This window comes from Drosophila navojoa, chromosome 5 (assembly GCF_054131105.1).
Source record: "Drosophila navojoa isolate 15081-1374.11 chromosome 5, UAZ_NAV_1.0, whole genome shotgun sequence".
NCBI classification, from domain to species: domain Eukaryota; kingdom Metazoa; phylum Arthropoda; class Insecta; order Diptera; family Drosophilidae; genus Drosophila; species Drosophila navojoa.
In genome coordinates, this window is record NC_142893.1 from 3,122,025 (window position 1) to 3,140,787 (window position 18,763).

Below are 18,763 nucleotides of genomic sequence, written 5' to 3' on the forward strand. Positions count from 1 at the left end.
TGATCATTTGTGAATCATGTCTAGCTGTTTTGACTTTGATTTATATGCTGTGCATATGCACGCACACGAGACCGCAGGGCCAATTGCGATGACATTGCCGGAAACGTTATCTGCCAAATATACACACGTTTGTATGCATGCGTGTGTGTATGTATGTATGTATGTGTGCAATGACAACGACAAAATGCCTGTAAAATGCAAATGGCGCCACATTCGCAAAATACCAAATGCTATAACCCAAATTATTTGATTCAACCAAAAATTGCATTGCACTCGAATTGAGTAGGTGGTCAGCCAGAAGGAGGAGTGGCCGGGGTGGTGGCAGGCACTCCGCTGTTATTGCTGCGCTTCAGTTAATGCTCGCTGCCGCATTGTAAAATGTACGTAAAACCGCTTAATTGGGTCGAAATTATTTTGTTTATACGCGCAAAATTGTAAAAAGCGACCGCGATTCTAACGGCACAAAAGCGTTCAATTGTGGTTGTTTAAAAGGATCATGTAATTGTTGGTAAAAGGTATATAAGCATACAATTTAAATATTTAAACTTAGATACACTACATTGTTGGTATTAAACAAAAACACACAAAAGGAAGTCTGCCACCTTAAAATACCAAACTTGTGCAGAAAAATGTCATAAATTAAGATTGTTAACAATGTGGCAACTCCGTCAGGCTCAATGATTGATCAAATGTTAATGCACAAAGGAAATAAATAGAAACACATTTAATAGCTAAAATTTAAGATAGTTCTTACACACAATTAGTTACACATTCTACCCTGTCTTTGCATAATCAAATTGAACTTTGTAATGGCCGCCTCAACATATTTCTCCTTTTCGGCCAGCTCCGATTTGAGCATGGTACGCAGCTGCTGCAAATTGGGCATGCTGCGGCAATCGCGCACATTGAGCAGCGTGCGGAATATGGACTCCCAGGTCTGGCGACTGAAATAGCGCGGCAACGCTGTCTTTGGCATCCAAATGCCGCCCGGCTGTCGCTGTGCTACCTCCATGTAACGGCCAAATAACAGCACATGCATCACACCGACCAGGCCAAACAGGTCCAATTGATATGTCCAACGGCGACCCGTTCGCATCTCAATGCACTTGAAAGCCTCCTCGTTGTGAACGTAGTCGAACGTCTGGTTGGGCGCGAAGAGTTTCGTGTCAATCGCCACGCCAAAGTCAATCAATTGCACACTCAGCTCATTTGCCTCAGCGCTCAAACTGTAAAGCAGCAAACGGAAAACGAAATACGGAATATTTAAATTGTATGTATGAACAGTAGCTATTTACAGGGTATAAGGCTTAAGGTTTAATTGAAAAAGAAATTCTATTGCATTCATAATAAAAGGAAATAGAAATGTTTATATTTATTATTTAGGTAATACTTACGGTCGCATCAGCAGAAAGTTATCCGCCTTGATATCGGCATGTATAATGCCTATAGCATGCAGATGATCGACTATATCCAACAGCTGGCAGCACAGATGCATGACAACATATTCGTCCATATTCTTATTCGTGTGCTTCTTGAACTTGTTGCAGACGGTGATTAGAGAGCCGTATTCAGAGAACTCCGAGATGTAGACACTGCTGTTGTTGCCCACCAGAGCGTAGTCGATGTTCATATAGGCGGGCAGCTATAAAGTAGAAAGAGTTTTGATAGAAATCGGATATGCAATTTATAGAAATTTGTATACTGTATACCATTTTCTCATTCTCCAATCTGGAGTGGACCTCGAGGCATATGTAGTACTCCCAGTAGTTGGTGGGCCGCTCCTGCTTGAAAGCCACCTTCTTGCCCGACTTGCAGTGAATGCCACTGTATATGCAGCCGTACGCACCTTTACCTATAATCTTTTGCACCTCGAACCGTTCGCCGTTCACCTCCAGCGTCGACTGCGGCATCAGGCGCTTCACATTACCCTGGAGCTGGCAATTGGGCAACTTTTCGATGTACAGCGAAAATTCAATGGAGTCCAGCAGGGAATTGATGATATCCACACTGAATGGATTCACATTTTTGCTAGCCAGCGTGCTGTTCAGTATGGACTCATCCATGCTGGGCTTGCGGTGTGTAAAGATCTCCTTGGAGCAGCTGCTGGCCACCGAATCCTGCCAGGCATTGTGCGACAGCTTCGGCGTCAGCGGCGTCTTCTTGTAGTAGATGCTGTGCTCATCATCGAGAGGAGCCTCCTGAACAACAATGTTTGGTATGTCCATGGAGGAGGAGGAGGAAGCAGGAGCTGGAGGTGGCATGAGAGCTGAGCTGGAAGCTGTGGCTTCCACCTTGCTGGGCAACAGCGTCGAGTTCTTGATCATGCTTATGTTGCTGGCAAACATTTCCGTCGCTGCATTCAGCTCGAAGTAGTCATTGGAATCCTTGCCACTTGCTGCCGTTGTTGACTTGGTGCTGGACGCTTCCAGATCCTGCAGAAACTTGAGCTTTCTCGAACCTGCTGTGGATGAGGAGTTGCCGGGCGTCGCTGGACACTTGCCCAGCGCTGTGCAGTCCTTCATAAAGGAAGCGGTCAGATGAGCTGGTCCTATAGTCTCCGCCTTATCCAGGGCCTCATGGGCTTGGACTGTGCCTGGAGGTGGCTGCATATTGGGCATGGATTCGTCCAAGAATATTTCAAAATTCGACGGAGCAGCTTGAGCTTTGGTTGTGAGCGGCTGCGGCATGAGGCAGCTGCTCAAGTCCTTCATAAAGGACGCGGTCAAGTGTGCGGGGCCAATCGTATCCGTCTGCGTCTCGGGCAGCGTGCAGTCCATCATGGCCGGCACAGCTGGCGGCAGAGCCGGTGGCGGCATCGTCTCATCCAGAAAGATTTCAAATTTCTTCTTTGCAGCTGCCTGACTCTTGTTCTCCGCTGGCAGCTGCTGTGGCTGCGTCTCGGGCACAAAGGACAGATCTGCCTTAAGGGATTCGGCGAGCATATCGACACTCGGCTTGACGGCAGGCAATGCAAAGCCCTCGTCCTCAAAGATCTCAAAGGACTTCTTCTTGGGCAGCTCCAGTTGCTTGACAGATTTGCTGAATGCTTCGGGCGTGGCCTGATTGCAAATCCGTTTGGAGTTGCCAGCGTAGAGGGGCGTGCCGAACGACTTCGGATTGGGCGGCGTCTTGGAGAAGAGTCCACACATGTCATCCTCGTCATAGGACGTTGGCATCTCTGGGACTGGCGGCTGCAGCAGCTGCAGCTTCGATGCATTCGCCATGTCCGGCTGAGCCAATGGAAACTTGGGCAGCGTCTCTGTCTTATCTTCCTGATAGCAGGCCATCAATGGCCTGGTCACTGTTTCCGTTTTATCCTCCTGGAAGCGCAGGGATTTCAGCATTGGCACACTTGGCGCATTTGGTTCCCAGAGCTCGAGCCGCTCGAAATTGCCAGCTCCAGCTGCTGCCGCACTGCCAACCGTCGGCTCCTCGCCCACCACGGACAGCTCGCTGATCATTTGTCGCTGGAATCGTGTCGGGCCCGGCGTGCCCTCCATCGCCTGCTCTGATTTGTGGCTGAGCATAAAGGCCGTTGTTGCCTGCAAGCTGGGCGACGTGGAGGCTGTGGTCGAGGCGGTGCTGGTCAGCGTGGACTTTGTTGTGGTTGCGCCCATGCCATGCTCTGACGTTTCCAATATCGTTGACAGTTGTTTGCGCAGCATGGGCGAAACGGACTGAGCAGCTGCTTCACTGCCTGCCTCATCGTTGCCAGGCAACACAGCAGGCGGTGGTATGGCTGCTGCTGTTGCTGCTGCTGGTGCTGCTCCTCCTCCACCACCTGCTATTGCTGCTACTCCTGCTCCTGCTGTTGCTGCTGCCTCTGGCGATGTTTCCTTGAGCAAAGTGCCAAATTGACGAGCTGGCGCCTGTTTCTGTGTCGCCTTAGGCGTGCTCACCGCCTGCGATTTAATGAATATGTTAAACATTTGCGTCGAGCATGTTTCGTCAGCATCGAAGAAGGCGCTGCCTGTTGGCTTAAGTGCAGCTGCAGGCGCCACTGGTGGCGGGGGCATGTTGGCATCATCTTCGTATATCTCGATTTTGCGTGTGGGCGGCGGTGGCATCACCAGCTTATCATCGACAGGTGAAACAGATGCAGCAGCAACTGCAGCAAGCGATGTCGTGGGAGTTGGACTTGGAGCAGCAGTTGGATCTGAAACATCTTCCCAGATTTTAATTGCAGGCGTATCAGCAGCAACTTTGGGTGGCTCAATCTGCCTCGCCTCCTCCTGCTCCTCCTCTTGTTTGTCCTCATCCTCCTCCAGCACACACGATATACGCATCACACTCTTGCGACTCGTGCCCGGCTGCGTATTGGGAAAGAAGCTTTTGCGTCGCGGCATTTGCTCGCCTGGCAAACAGACCGTCTCCTCCATATCCATGACACCCAGTTTTGTGATGCGCTGCTGTCGCCACTTGGCCACAAGCAACTCTTCCAGTTGATATTCCTGCTGCTCCACATCGTTGTAGATCTTGTCCAGCAACGGTTCTAAAGACGGCACCGCTGGCGGCTTATAATACGCATCCAGTTCATCGCGTGGCTGTGGCTGCGTAGAGCTCGCAAAGTTTGGATAGCGACGCACGCCCAGAGCACAGTCGTTGCCCCACCAGGGCTCATGGCGCAGCACAAAGGGATGCTGAGGGTTGCGCTGCTTGAACCAACAATAGGCACGATATTCCTCGGAAGAGAACTCCATGTTGGGACGTGGATAGAGCATGCACTTGTTATAGCACGGCAGCGTGTTTTTATCCGGCTGATCTTCAATGGTCACGGGCGTAATCCAGGGATCTTGCTTTACATTCTTCGCCTTGAAGTTGGGCGGCGGCTTAAAGGCCTTCAGCTGATTGCCAGCGGGATCGACGATGGGTGGCAGCGCCTTCTCATCCACATGTATGGGAAAAGCAGGATCATGATGTGCCGTGGAGGAGAAGATTTTGCCGTGCTTATGTGGCTTGCTCCATGCGATCGGCTCCTTCAGGTTCTCCTGATGACGTGCCGCATCGATAATGGAGCGGAGACTCGTCTTGCCCTCATCTTCGGCACCACCTGCAGGTGGTGGTGGTGGTGGCATATTCACATCCGCGTTCTCATCATTGAACACCTCCAGCTGGCGATGAGCATTGCGACTGGCGCGACTGGTGCTGGGCGCAGAGTTCTGGAAAGGCACACATTTGAATGTGAAGGGAAGGGAATGGGGATTTCTCTTTTTACCTGCACTACACCGGGCATATTGCTCTTGATGGCCGCACCTGTGCGTACGCTGCCCACTGTAACGGTATTCTTGCGTTTCTGCCCATGCAGGGAGCGCAAGGCGAGACGTCGATCGTTCAGCTCCTGTGTGACAGCCGTCGTCTCCTCGCCTTCGCTATAGAGCATGCGCTGGGCCACAGTATAACCGAAATGCTGTTGCGCCTCCTTCAGCTCCTCCAACGGTTGGGCGCGACAGTCAACGCCAAGGCGAAAAATCTCATTAGCCTTGCGCATATTGCCACTGAGATCGTAGCTATACGCCCAGGCTATATAGAAGTCGGCTAGCATGGTGCCAATGCCGTTGTTATACATCTGCTGATAGCACTCGATCTGGTCGCCCTGGTTGCCCATCTATATGGAAATATAACAACTATTATTCTGAGTTATCTTGCAGATATCCCACTCCTACTCACGTATTTAATAAATAGCTTTATCAGCCTCGGATCCTGTTTGTAGCGCTCGTCATCCTCGAATTTCGTCAGGCACTTGTGCATCACCTTTTGTAATCCTGAATTGCTGCCACCAGCCGGATAGCTTTGTTCTATCCAGCATATGTACGTATACCAGGGCTCTAGCGGATCGTCACCATTGTAGTTCTTGATGTCCAGCTCCAGCTGCTTGCGCTGTGCACTGAGCTCCTGCGAAGCATCTTGGCAGAGCGAGGCTTGCAGAAGGGTCACGTTGCGACCGCTTGCCAAGGGCTGTATATTCTCCTTGGCATTATCGAAATCCATTTTACAATTAATATACTTCACTTGAATAAACAGCAAATAAAACAGCGATTAAATGCAAACAAAAAATGACAATATAAATCACGCGCACTAAATAGAAAACGACGCTTATTTTAATTGAATGGCGGCGCTACTGTTGTAAACAATCGATATCTATATCGATAGCAATGAAATAAATAGCACGGTATGCTGCAACAATTGCCAAGCAGAGCAATCAAGCTTTTCAATGTGTTGTTAATTTTAAAAGCAGTAAAATTTTTACGCATTTAAATTCATATGTATGGCTTGCAAAAGTATTAATACATACGTTTAATGTATTTTATAGTCAGTTTTTCTTATTTGCGTGAGAAAACATTTTACCGCCCTGGTTGGGTATTTTGTTATCGCTTGTTCAAATCTAACGGCAAAATGTGCTCACCTGACGTGATGTTGACGTTGATTTATATGTTAGTTAAAAGCACAATCTATGATGATAAGAAATAACAAACTCCACTAATGTCAATTTTTTCTAGAGCAAACTAAACTCAAACTCGTCTCAAATCGTCGCTAAATTTAAAAGAGCATGTTTATTTTTTTTTTATTGCTTTATACGTTTTCTAATCGTAGATATTTTATTGATTTAAAATGTAATCAGACAGTTCTAATTATAATACGTAGCATAATGGGGTTCTTAGAATTAAGTTATAATTTTATTAATAGCGACGATTGGAATAGCTGCTCCAGTTGCCGCCTTCCCCGCTTTGGAAGTTGTTATATCTATTATTAAAATTGCTTCCTCCTTGATTGTAGCCAGTATTGCCTGATCCTTGGTTGTAGCCACTGTTGCGTCCTGCTCCTTGGTTATAACCTCCTCCTCCATTGTTAAAGTTATTGTTTCCTCCAAAGTTGTAGCCACCGCCTCCTCTATTGTTATAGCCACTGTTACCATTTCCACCATCACTATTATATCCGCCTCCGCCTCCTCCTCCAAGATTTGAGCCGCCTCCAAAATCATTGAAGCCTCCAGTTCCACCTTCACTCTTGAAGCCGCCATCTCCTATTCCAGTATTGAAGCCGCCAACTCCTCCTCCATTATTGAACCCTCCGCCACTATTGAAGCCGCCTCCGCCTCCATTATTGAAGCCACCACTTCCGCCTCCATTATTGAAGCCTCCACCGCCGCCTCCGTTACGGTAGCGTCCATTAAAGCGACTTGCGCCGCCGCTATTATATCCCCCTGTTCGATTGCCAAAGTTTCCTCCTCCACCTCCGAATCTGCCGACTGAACTATTGCCATAATTCGATCCACTGTCAAAACGTGCACGCTTAGCTGGACCACCGCCATCCATGCCGCCTCCGTCTCCACTGACGGCGCCTCCACGCGACATATAAGGCAACACGGTCGACTCACGATGGAGCTGATAGTCTCCCGCATTCTGTACGCAAAGATCCCGGATGACACGCACCAGGCGAGCATACGGCTCATCCAATTTGAGCACACATCCAGGATTATCGCAAGCAATAGTAATCAGATCCTCCAGAGCCGGCTTCAAGGCACCAATTTTGGCAGCATGTTCCGGATCGATGTCAAAGTTGAGCCAATTGTCCACACGCACCACTCCATTGGCAGCAAGATCGATCTTACGGCAGCCAAAGATCATGACCTGCAGCGGCGACACCATGGACAATTGCTTGCAGGAGACAGCGCGTGTGCGGATCTTCTCGCCGAACACAAAGAAGGGATACGGAAAAGTGACAGCCAGATTACTGCAGTTCACCGAGGTCTTGTGGAGCAGCGCTGCCTTCGATTCGGTGGTCAGCACCTTGCGTTTCTCCTTGTGCACACAAATGTTGGGATAGAGGCCCAAACAGAGCAGAGCCAATGATATATCCAGCTCGGGATCATCTGCATTGGCATCCACCTTATGAGGCAGCATGCACTCCTCGGGAAAGCCTGCCTGGACCAACAAGTCGAGCAACTGCATCTTGGCATCGTACATCACGTTCATCGTGGACATCTGCAGACCCTTCCAGTCGCAGAAGCGTGCCTCCTCCTGTTCGCCGCGATTCTTGGCGCTCTGCCACATCTGGGATGCGACGATCATGGCCACGTGATCGGAACACTTGCGTCCGCTCAGCGCCTTTTGATGTGCGGCCAAACGGCGCTGGCCAATGTCCAGGGCAAACACCTCCGAGAAGGTGCTAGAATAGGAGGCCATGCTGGCCACCAGATCGGCACAGCCAAAGACGGCGCCCAGCACCAGCATCTTGCCCAGACGCGGCTCAATGGGCAGTCGGGCGAGCAGGCGACCCAGCGGTGTCAACTGATCGTTGGCATCCAGGCAGCGCATCTCGCGCAGCAACACCTCCGCCTCGATTACAGCGTCCACAGGCGGCGGCTCCAATGCCTTGGATAGAAAATGATGAATGGCACCCAGACGCAAAAGCTTCACGGTCAATGCGATCTCATGGAGGGGCGTGCGGAACATCTCGGGCGTAAGGTTCTCCTCCAGCTGGGCGAAGCGAGCACGCGAGCACAGTGTAAAGCAGAAGCCCGGACGGACACGTCCAGCGCGTCCCTTGCGCTGCTCCAGATTCGTTTTGCTGGCCCAAACGGTGGCATAGCTGGTCAGATTGTTGTGCGAAGTGAATAGCTTCATGCGTGCCTTGCATATGTCAATGACAAAGACGATATCGTCGATGGTAATCGAAGTCTCGGCAATATTTGTGGACAGGATGATCTTTGTCACGCCATCCGGAACAGGCTCGAAGACCTTGCGCTGATCATCGCGTGGTATCTGCGAGTGGCACGGCAATATGCGATACTGTGAATTGCCGAAATTTGCGGAGCTCTGCAGGAACTTCATCAGAGCGAAGATCAAGTTCCAGCCGGGCAGAAAGACGAGTATGGCACCGGGTATATTCTTGGATTTGATGTGCAGCAGCAGAGATTCGAGCAGCTCGAAGCTGACGTCCGACTCGGACAGCATGGCCATGGCATTGCGTGTCTGCAAGGAATACTTCTCCTCGCACACCTTATTCAAGTTCTGCTCGCCCTCCTCCTGGTTGTCCTTGAGCAGCAGCTGCTCCTCATCGTCGGCCTCCTTGCGCTTGCGACGCGACTCAGCCGATGGCACAAAGCCTGTCATCTGTATGATGTCCTCCAAGAAGAACTGCTGCACCGGAAAAGCGCGTCCCGGCACCTCCAGCACGGGGCAATCGCCAAAGTACTTCGAAAATAGAGTCGTATCAATGGTGGCAGACATCAAGATGACTAGGAAAGTAAAATATAAAATGAGATTAGCGAGTTGATTTGCGGGTAGCACACATCCAAGTTAACATACTGTGCAAATCCGGATAGGTGGCCACCATGTCTCTCAGTATGACCAGCAAGAAGTCGCTATTCACATCGCGCTCGTGTATCTCGTCCACGATGATGTGCGAAATGCCGCGCAGGCCTGCCTCCAGCTTGCGCAGCAGCACGCCCACAGTGCAAAAGAGTATGGCGCCGTATGGGCGTGGAAATACGGACTCAAAGCGCACGGAATAGCCGACAGTTTCGCCCAGATTTTCGCAGCGTTCGCGCGAAACACGCTCTGCCACGGATATGGCCGAAATGCGACGCGGTTGGGTCACATAGATGTTGGCATAGGCACCCTGGCCCGTGCTAATGTAATCATCCAGTATATATTGGGCAATCTGGGTGGTCTTGCCGCAGCCCGTGTTGCCGCGTATAATCACCACCGGATTCTCATTGATGGCCAGCATGATCTCTGAGCGCATTGCTGCTATGGGCAGCTTCTCACGGAACTCCAAGAACTGTCTGTACTCGGCATTGTTCTGGCGACGATCGCGATGCTGTCGCTCATATTCCATGGACAGCTGATCCACGGTAACATTGGCCAGTTCACCCTCATCGATGTTGCAAGCGTGCCAGGCATTCCAGTTGGACTGCGGTGGTGCCCAGGGTATGACAGCAATTTGCTCCTGACGTACATCCGAATCTTGGTTCATGTCCAAACGACTCTGTGATACCTATAGCGAGATATGGAGAGAGATTAATAGAGAGATCTAGAGCAGGATCAGCTAGCACATACTATTAGCGGCATTGGGGCTCCATCGGGGTCCAGTTTGATGTTGCGTGGACTAACCACCGGCAAATCGAGATCCCTAATTACCTCATCCACCTCATTAATGAGCTCCTCCCGCAACTTAACCGGATATGGCTTTAGCTGCTCATCCTTCTTCTTCTTCAGCGTGCCGCTAAAGGCCTCGATCACCTTCAGATGGAAGAGCTGACGCACCAGCGAGAGGGCGCACGACTTGCTGGCCGATTTCTTATTCGATCCCGTTTCACGTGCGGTTACCTTGCGCTTCAGGGCCGGCACGTATATGGACAGCTCCGCCATGAAGCTCCTAATGTTGGTGAATGCGTTAAACAATTTAATTTCAGAATTTCATTTCAAACTCATGATTTTAGCTCCCTTTTTTAGACTTACCATCAAAACTTGGGCCATGCTGTGCGCAATTGATAAGAACTCTCACATTCTCTCCCTCTCTCTCGTATGCTGGTAACTTTCAGAGCGACAGTGCGCACATAAATATTATATATAACTCAATCTCGGTGTTATATATATATATATATCTGTGTATATTGTCTGATGTTTGTTTCGATCTGTGTGTTTTGTTTGTATTTGTTGTGCCAGCTCGCTCTGAAAGCCCAGCAGCGTTGCAGTAATATGTAAGTACAGTACACACTTGATAGGTGCAACACACTTTATGAAAATACAACTACTCTATATAAACATATAGAAGCATCAAACGAAAAACAAACAATTTTGTTAAAGTAAATATATATACAATATATATATAAATGTAATTTATACCCTTGCTCGCAAACTACCTCAGGGAACTTGATATCCCATGTAAATATTTAGCTAAGAATTGGTATATAAAGTGCTGTCGTTTATTTATACGACAATTTCAATCGAATCGCAACTATAGATCATAGTGAAAATTCTTTCTGGAAAGGTTTTTCAGCTTCTTCGATTAGCCGAAGTTCATTGAATATGAAAAGCAATTTCCAATCAACTATATTTAAGTACAATCATTGTGTGCACCATATTGAGGGCGCACTGTAGCTGCTACCAATCTACATGGACGCATGAGCCGCTTAACGCATTAATATTACTACCTTGTATTACAGATTTGTATACTTCTATTTTGTGTTCACCCCAACGAGCGTGTACTGTAGTCGTATGCGTATGCACAAATTTCAATGTTTCTTCACAAATTGCGCACAGCAAGCCAATCGTTGTCAACAACTGCAAGCTGCGCTCCAGATTTAGAACGAAACAAACGCTAAATCCAGGGCGCAGCTTGCCATAAACAAAAAAAAAAGTACAAAGTACAAATACAAATCAAAATTTGGATGAATGATTAAGCCTGCCTGGCAGAGTTATGGTATGATGCTGCCTGGCTGTGCTACGTACCTGGCATGATCCGGTCCAACGGGTGTATACTTATAATCATCTTTTATATTATTCGATTGCTTATATATGTTCAAACGATCTTTGGCATTCTCGATAGTCCAATTGCCGTGAATAGCGGCATTTACATCAATTGATTCGGCCTCGTTCATGTCCTTTTGCTCTTGGACATGGTCTATGATGTTGAAACGATCGCGACCTCCGTCATGATTGAGCGGACGATAGGCCTCGCCCAAATCTTGTGGACCCGACGAACCGCCGAAGAAGCGACGCTGCTGGCCACTTCCCCCGCGTCCAGCTTGGCTATCGCCACTATCAACTGCTGGAGCGGTTGGATCATTCGGCACGTCCTTTGCATTCAATTTGCCAACGCGCACCAAATAGTTGACAAAATCACGCGAGGCATTCTTCTCGGCATCCTTTTTGTTGGTGGAATTGCCAACGGCCACATAGGGACACTGATCGACGCGTACTTCGCACAAAAATCGTTGGCGGTGTTTGGGTCCTAAACAAAAAAAAATCAATAATGCTTGCGAATATTCACCGGTTCTTGGAACTTTTTATGCACTTACCAATTGGCCGCACTTCGAACTTGGGTTCTGTTTGATTTTTGGCACAATATGAAAAAAGAAATGATTTTATATCCATTTTTTGCAAATATTTATTTGATGAAATAATAAATTAAATTAACACTTTTGACGAGCTCCGCTTCTAAATCGAACGCTTGTCAAATGAAGAATGAAACTACTGAGCATAGTAAATTCTCCATTGTAGTTCTCCAAAAGAAGCACTGAATCATTTGAACATATTAGTATCGATAACTTTAGTATGTTAATAACATACACAGACCTTATTTACATATATTAAATGAATCCAATAATTCCATAACTAGTGCACATTTCCCTTATATAATATTTTCAACAATTGTACATTTTAATTTTACCCAAACTTCCGTATAAAGGCAAAAAATCAAATATTTAAATGTAACAGCTGTTAATTATCGAAACTTTACAGAATTTCAAATAACAATACTCGATTATTCATTATTATGTTGCTTTCCGATATATATTGGTATGCATGTCTGTTGTGGGCACACACAAATCGATGCCATCGCTTTAGCAGTGCTATCGACTGTCGCGCAGGTTTTCATCGTGGAGCCATTTTCGCTGCTGCTGAAACTCGTAAATTAAATAACATAAAAATGTAAAGGAAATACAATAAGTGATCGAAAAATATTAGTATAATAATGTATGCATGTGCTTCAATAGTTTATCAGTGTTTTTGAATTGTTTTTTTTTATGGTCGCGTTCGTCTTGTTGTTTGGCCATCAGCATCTCACACATACAGCATATATACACACGCATACATGCAGAAATTCAGAAAAATACGTACGCCGTCCGTGTGAGTGTGTGTGAATGTTTAAGCATTTAATTTAGTTAGAGAGTGCTGCAATAAATTATAATAGCTATAAACAGTGGCAGTGCGTGTAACAATAAAACGCCACAGCAGTAACAACAACACACATATTAATACATTAATTAACTGACGACGCGCTAGGCTCAACGCGCAGCAAGCATAGGCAAAAGAGCGAGAGAGATAAGTGCCAACACCCCAGTTGATCGCGAGTGAGCAAATAAGCAACAACAACAACCAATTGTGAACTGGTATGCGTGTGTGCACACACATATATATGTATATATATAGAAAAGTGTGCGTGTGTGTGTCGTCCTCAGTATAAACAAACGAGTGCAATTGAATTGTAATTGGCGTGCATTCAGCTGTATGTGTGTGTGAGTGAAAGTAACTGTTACTCCACAACAGAAACAGCAACAACTTGGCTTCCATTCATTGCATTTAATACGTCACATATTGTGCTCCAACTTGAACTTCAGCGAACCTTCTGAAACCTTCTCCAAAACACACACACACACAAATACAAAATGGGCAACTGTCTACGCACACAGAAGCCGGACAACGATAAACCACATGCTGGCGATGTACGCAATCCGCTCGACGATCCCGGCGCCAGCATTGGCGTAGTCGGGGTCGGTGTAGGCGTACCGCAAATAGCAATGCCCATGCCCGGACAGCCGGCAGAGCAAATACGTCCGGTACCCCAAATACCAGAGAGCGATGCGGCCAATGCGAATGCTAAAATATTTGTGGCCCTCTACGACTATGACGCCCGTACAGACGAGGACTTGAGCTTCCGCAAGGGTGAACACTTGGAGATACTGAATGACACACAGGTTAGTGAATCAGAATCAAAGTATTAAAGAGAGCGAGAGCGAGAGGGAGAGAGTAAGAGACAGCATGTGAGTGGGGTAGACTATTTACTGATAACCCTTATTGAGTCAAATATCTTATCAAACTAAATATATTGTTAACCACATTGATTCGATAAAAAAAACATTCATCCAATTGGATTCGGTTGAACTTTTTTGTAGCTATGCATAAATTTCAAGTTGATTTAAAAGTTTGTGAAAGCTTTAATTATTCGATTCGTTAAAGCCGATGCGCGCTGTGCCCAACGCTCTGCATGCAATTTTTCATGTTTAATCATGAACAGTTATTTTGCTTTTAGTCATGCAAATGCCATGCTCAAAGTTTTATTTATATATATATATATATATATATATATATATATATATATATATATATATATATATATTGTATATACATACATGCATATATGTATATCAGATATCATTAAGAGAATAAATAACAAATAGTGAATAGTAACATAAATAAATTTAAAAAAATAGTTAATTATATAATATAATAAAAAAATTAAAAAAAAAAAAAAATAAAATAAACCATTAAAAAAAATTAATTTGATATATGTACATATATTTTCTCGAACAATATACAAAGTATGTCATATCTAATATATATAATATATATATATATATACTATAACTATATATATGTATGTAGTTTTGCTTAGACATTTTTTCACTCCACAAGCCTTTCGATATTTATTTTCGCACTCTCAAATATCAGTATTTATTTTGCATTCCCATCTTGTAAATAGTACTTCCTGAAGCCAAAGTTAATAATAGGTTTATTTATTTATCACAATTTATGGTGTCGTTTTACTGTTAATTATTTAGCGTCTTAAATTACTGTTTTTTCTCTCGATAATCGAGAATTGTAAGCAATGCGTCATATGAGGCAACTAGCCAAAAAGCAAGAACTGAAAAAAAAAAAACAATCTCAGCTATAATTTGCAACTTTTTACTCTTTTTTTTGGTTTGTTTTGGATTTTCCTACGCTTTTTGTTTCAATGTCATTTGGTTTCTTTTTTTTTACTCTTTCTGTTTTGGGAGGGGGGGAAGTTTGGCAGAAAACCAGACGCTGTAATTGCGGCCGCCACTTGCCACATGCCACTCGCCACTTGAACCAACTCATAAAACCAGCCACCAACAAAAACCCAAACTCTAAAATTCCATCTTGTAATGCCACAGACTGCATTTGTTGTTGTAAATGCAACGAGGCCTGTCTGGTTTTCGTTATACATACATATATACAGTTATTTAGTATGCATATACCCTAGCCGAGAGAGTTTAACTAGTTTAGCAATGAATGTGTGACTATATATAGTTCATGTTCTTTAAGACTTATTTATAGACTCAAAAGATGTATAAGCTAAGGAACTATTGACTCAGAGTAGACTGGAACCTCTCTAAGCCATAGATTCGCAAATACATATACAGTTAAATGTAGACGGTAAATTCTAGAGCTTTCTATAAATACCTCTAATAATAATAGCTGCAGTTTCTTGACAATAAAAAAACCCAAATAAATTAAAATTTAAAAAATTGTTTACAATTTGTTGTTTAGTTTTACTCTGTATGTAACTAAATATGGCAAGCGCACAGCTGTTTTAGTTAGTCAATAAATTTATAGACTGCTAGGAATGTATTAGCTGAACTTAAATATGTTTTAGTTTTACTAAACTCATTAAATAATATTGCATTATATGAATACTATATAGTATAGTGTAATATAGAATACAAACTAGAAATGAGAATGTTCAAGTTGAGTTCAGGCTATACATGACTGTATAATACTCGTTTACCATCTTAGAAATGGTTCAGTTTCTTTGAAAATGATTCGGTTTTTGCTGGAAGTCTATAGATATATATTACCTAATTAGGATAACAATAATCCAAATGTTAAACTTGTTAATCACATCTGGGTGGAGATAGTTTAGTATTCCGATTTACCAGTGTATACATATACATATATTTATATATTATATAACACTTAACTATTTATGGAGAATATCAATAGGACTTTTGATCTACGAATCTACGAATTCTTACTTCCATAACACATTTGGTCAGCCCATTAACCTAGTCCATAAGTTAATAAGAAATCTTATGATTCTATATATACAAAACTCTATAGGTAATATTTATTCTGATTTTAAAATTCTATATATATTCTCCTTTTGTCTCCCACTGACGAAATGCTAAACGAGTTCGAATTGAGTATATCATAAAGCTCCACATACTTACTCTCTTATCACTTCCGTCGGCCAGCATTAACAGGGGATTCACCGCGCAGCTATCCACTAACAATTTATGTACTCGCTTTCGTTGGCAATTAAAGCAACAACTGAAGCAGCGGCTACACTTGAAAAAATGCAGTGCAACTAAGCGGACAATTGCAAACAGCTGCCAGACAGCAGATCTAAAGAAACCAGAATGAAATGCTAATAGCTGACATATTTTTTTTGGCATACAAAAGAGTGCTATGATTAGCCGCCGCGTGGAGGTCGCAGTAGGCAGCAGCAACAACAACAACAACAGCAAAAGCACTTCCACCCCCACTCAACCACTTGTACCACCCATTCAGCCGCCCACCTTTGGGTGGCTTCTCTGCTGCTATTGTGACACAAGGCGCATTCAACTCTTTGGCCGAAGACGCACACACACAGACACACGGAGATAAATATTTATGTACATATGTATGTGTGGCATGCATATTTAAAGCGTTTACGTCAGCAGCCATGACCACCTTACGGGCTGATCTGTTGACCAGGTTTCAACGGGGACAAAAGTGGGCGTGGCGATTGGCCAATTGCGGCCGCCTCGCTGACTGCCCAGACAAGTGGCGGCGCCCAAAGGCATGACGTCGTCGAACACAGCCCAACACATTTTGGCAGTTGGCCAAGAGTTGCGCATTCGCTGCGGAATGGCCACCATCAGCTTGAGCTACATATATAATGTGCAGCAATTTCTTTTAGCAGCCCTCATAATTGAACCCATCAACATTTCACTGACAATCTCTCTTCAGAGAGATATTGAGGGAGATCTCTCGCCCGCTCTCTGACAGCTGGGAGCTCGCTGCTGCTGCTGCGGCTATTTCCGGTTGCTGTGCGGCATGCAGCGGCGTTTAATTAACGTACAACTGCAACAGCAACAGCAACAGCAGAAACAACAACTTAAATTACTTATGCGACAACAACAACAGCAACAACAATTGCTGCTAGCCCAACAACAAGAAGCAACGGCATTCAACTTAGCAAACAACAAACTCAGAAAAAAAGCTAAAGAAATGCGCTCGTGTCAGTTGTGTTTGGTTAACAGATACTCTGTACTTTGCCGTAAACAACTTTAATCTGAATTCATATATTTATATTCTTATATTTATTGATATTTAGTATGTATATTGATACTTTATTCAGGGTCATAAATAAATCCAAAGCGTGAATTTGAACTTAGCAAACAGCCAAAAAATTCTGATGAAAAGTTTTTGGTTCCGAGAGATTTTGTGGATATATGAGTATTAACATAGCATCCATTTGCACTTAAATTTCATGCACTATATTAAAAGAATTCTTGCTTCTTGCCTCTCATATTATAGTAGAATATAGGATAATATCTTTTATATAGTATTCATTGATTCATGTATAATTAATTATCGGCTTTTCAAACTGCAAAGTTTTTTGCTTTAGTCAAGTTTCTGTTATATATTAAATCTGCTTTTGACTAAGAGCTACCCTGTACTCAGTTACGAGTGCTATTAACATTCTTTGTAATAGGTCTTTGCCTAAGTATATTGCTGTCAGAGTATTCAATTACCTGTGAATAACTACACAGGTAATTGAATGTACAATAAAGTCTTTGATGGACTTGAAGATACCCTTTATATTTATTTAGCTTACATTACAAGCTAATTCGCCTTCATAAATGACATAGAGATACGTTTGACCTATTAAAAGTTCGCTTGCATTAAAAAGCTGAAGAGCTACAAATAGTATTCCCAAATATGTAAATTTTGATTTTGTAGAACTGTTATCAACTATAAATATGTTTTGCTTATTGTATATATTCATATATTATATATTATTGTATATATCCCTTTCTAATCGATCGTAATGGGTATGCCAAAAGCAGCACGGCTTCCTTTTGTAGACTGTTTCTTCTTCTTTTTTTTCGCTCGGCTCAACGTCATGCATAGAAATCAAAATTGTATGTTAAAATATTTTATGGGTGTGCCGCAGACGTCGGCATCGACGTCGACGTCGACGTCGTCTTCTGTTCGTTCATTGTCATTTGGCCGAGAAGCAAAGCATAAACACCCAGCACAACATGCACACAGCACACTCATCACACACACACACATGGCACACTCATCACACATACTCACGCAGCGACTTACACTCACACAGTTTTTGCAGCTTTTGTCGCTTGCAGATTGCAAATTCTCTGCGTGTACACGACGATGAAGAAGAAGAAGAAGATGAAGAAGAAAATATAATAAAAGTGAGTTGTTGGAGCGCAGCAATCGCTTTTGGGCTCAACAGGAAGCTAAGTGAAACCCTTCAAGGATAACCAACTTTACAGAGCACAAGGCAGACAGAGAGAGAGAGAGAGAGAGACAGTGAGAGATATATAGTTGGAGGCGAAGAGAAAGAGTAGGCAAGTGTAGGAACGCCTTTACAGCCTGCCTTTGTTTGCTACTGTTGCACTCTCTTAGGCAGAGTTTATGCATACTTTTAGTTCTATAAATAGGAGAGAGAATGCAAGTTAGGGCTTAAGATGCAACATAAAGTAAATGGGTGCAAGATAATCTTTAAAAATTGTGCATATATTATTTTTATATATTTTTTAAATGTTGAAAATATTACAAATAATAATATTATTCAATAAAAAAAACAAAATTCTATTATTTTATATTAAAAAAAAAAAATAAATAATATTTTCTGTGTTAGTAAAAATATTATTTGGTAATTTTTGATAATATACATTTTTTTTATTTTTATATAAAATAAATCTCTTCAAAATTCTAGAAATTTA

General features: G+C 44.0%; 3 protein-coding genes across 6 annotated transcripts in view; 1 reads left to right on the forward strand and 2 right to left on the reverse strand.

Annotated features, from left to right (window-relative positions):
* Nucleotides 1-475: 475 nt before the first annotated feature.
* On the reverse strand, nt 476-6,137 carry BubR1 (Bub1-related kinase). Its single transcript, XM_089260981.1, has 5 exons — nt 5,668-6,137; nt 5,216-5,605; nt 1,710-5,159; nt 1,395-1,642; nt 476-1,226 (listed from the first exon to the last, which is right to left on the reverse strand). The coding sequence occupies exons 1-5, from the start codon at nt 5,986-5,988 to the stop codon at nt 761-763; spliced, it is 4,875 nt and encodes a 1,624-aa protein (XP_089117107.1). The 5' UTR covers nt 5,989-6,137; the 3' UTR covers nt 476-760.
* Nucleotides 6,138-6,585: 448 nt separating this feature from the next.
* mle (dosage compensation regulator mle) lies at nt 6,586-12,246 on the reverse strand. Of its 3 annotated transcripts, none has more exons than XM_089262420.1 (6): nt 12,026-12,246; nt 11,457-11,958; nt 10,062-10,380; nt 9,309-9,999; nt 7,115-9,238; nt 6,586-7,045 (listed from the first exon to the last, which is right to left on the reverse strand). In XM_089262420.1, exons 1-6 carry the CDS (start codon nt 12,099-12,101, stop codon nt 6,678-6,680), a joined length of 4,080 nt encoding a protein of 1,359 aa, XP_089118546.1. In that variant the 5' UTR covers nt 12,102-12,246; the 3' UTR covers nt 6,586-6,677. The 3 variants fall into 3 exon arrangements, with proteins under 3 accessions (XP_089118546.1, XP_089118547.1, XP_017960849.1); XM_089262421.1 differs by lacking the exon at nt 12,026-12,246 and adding an exon at nt 10,464-10,676 and having other exon boundaries at nt 11,457-11,596; XM_018105360.3 differs by having other exon boundaries at nt 6,586-9,238.
* A 310-nt stretch (nt 12,247-12,556) lies between these two features.
* Src42A (Tyrosine-protein kinase Src42A) overlaps nt 12,557-18,763 on the forward strand; it is a 57,486-nt gene continuing 51,279 nt past the window's right edge. The window contains exon 1 of one of the 2 annotated variants that reach the window (XM_089262419.1): nt 12,557-13,702. In XM_089262419.1, the coding sequence (XP_089118545.1) occupies nt 13,394-13,702 (309 nt within the window). In that variant the 5' untranslated portion in view covers nt 12,557-13,393. The remainder of the gene's footprint in view (nt 13,703-18,763) is intronic. The other variant, XM_018105364.3, reaches the window with a different exon arrangement.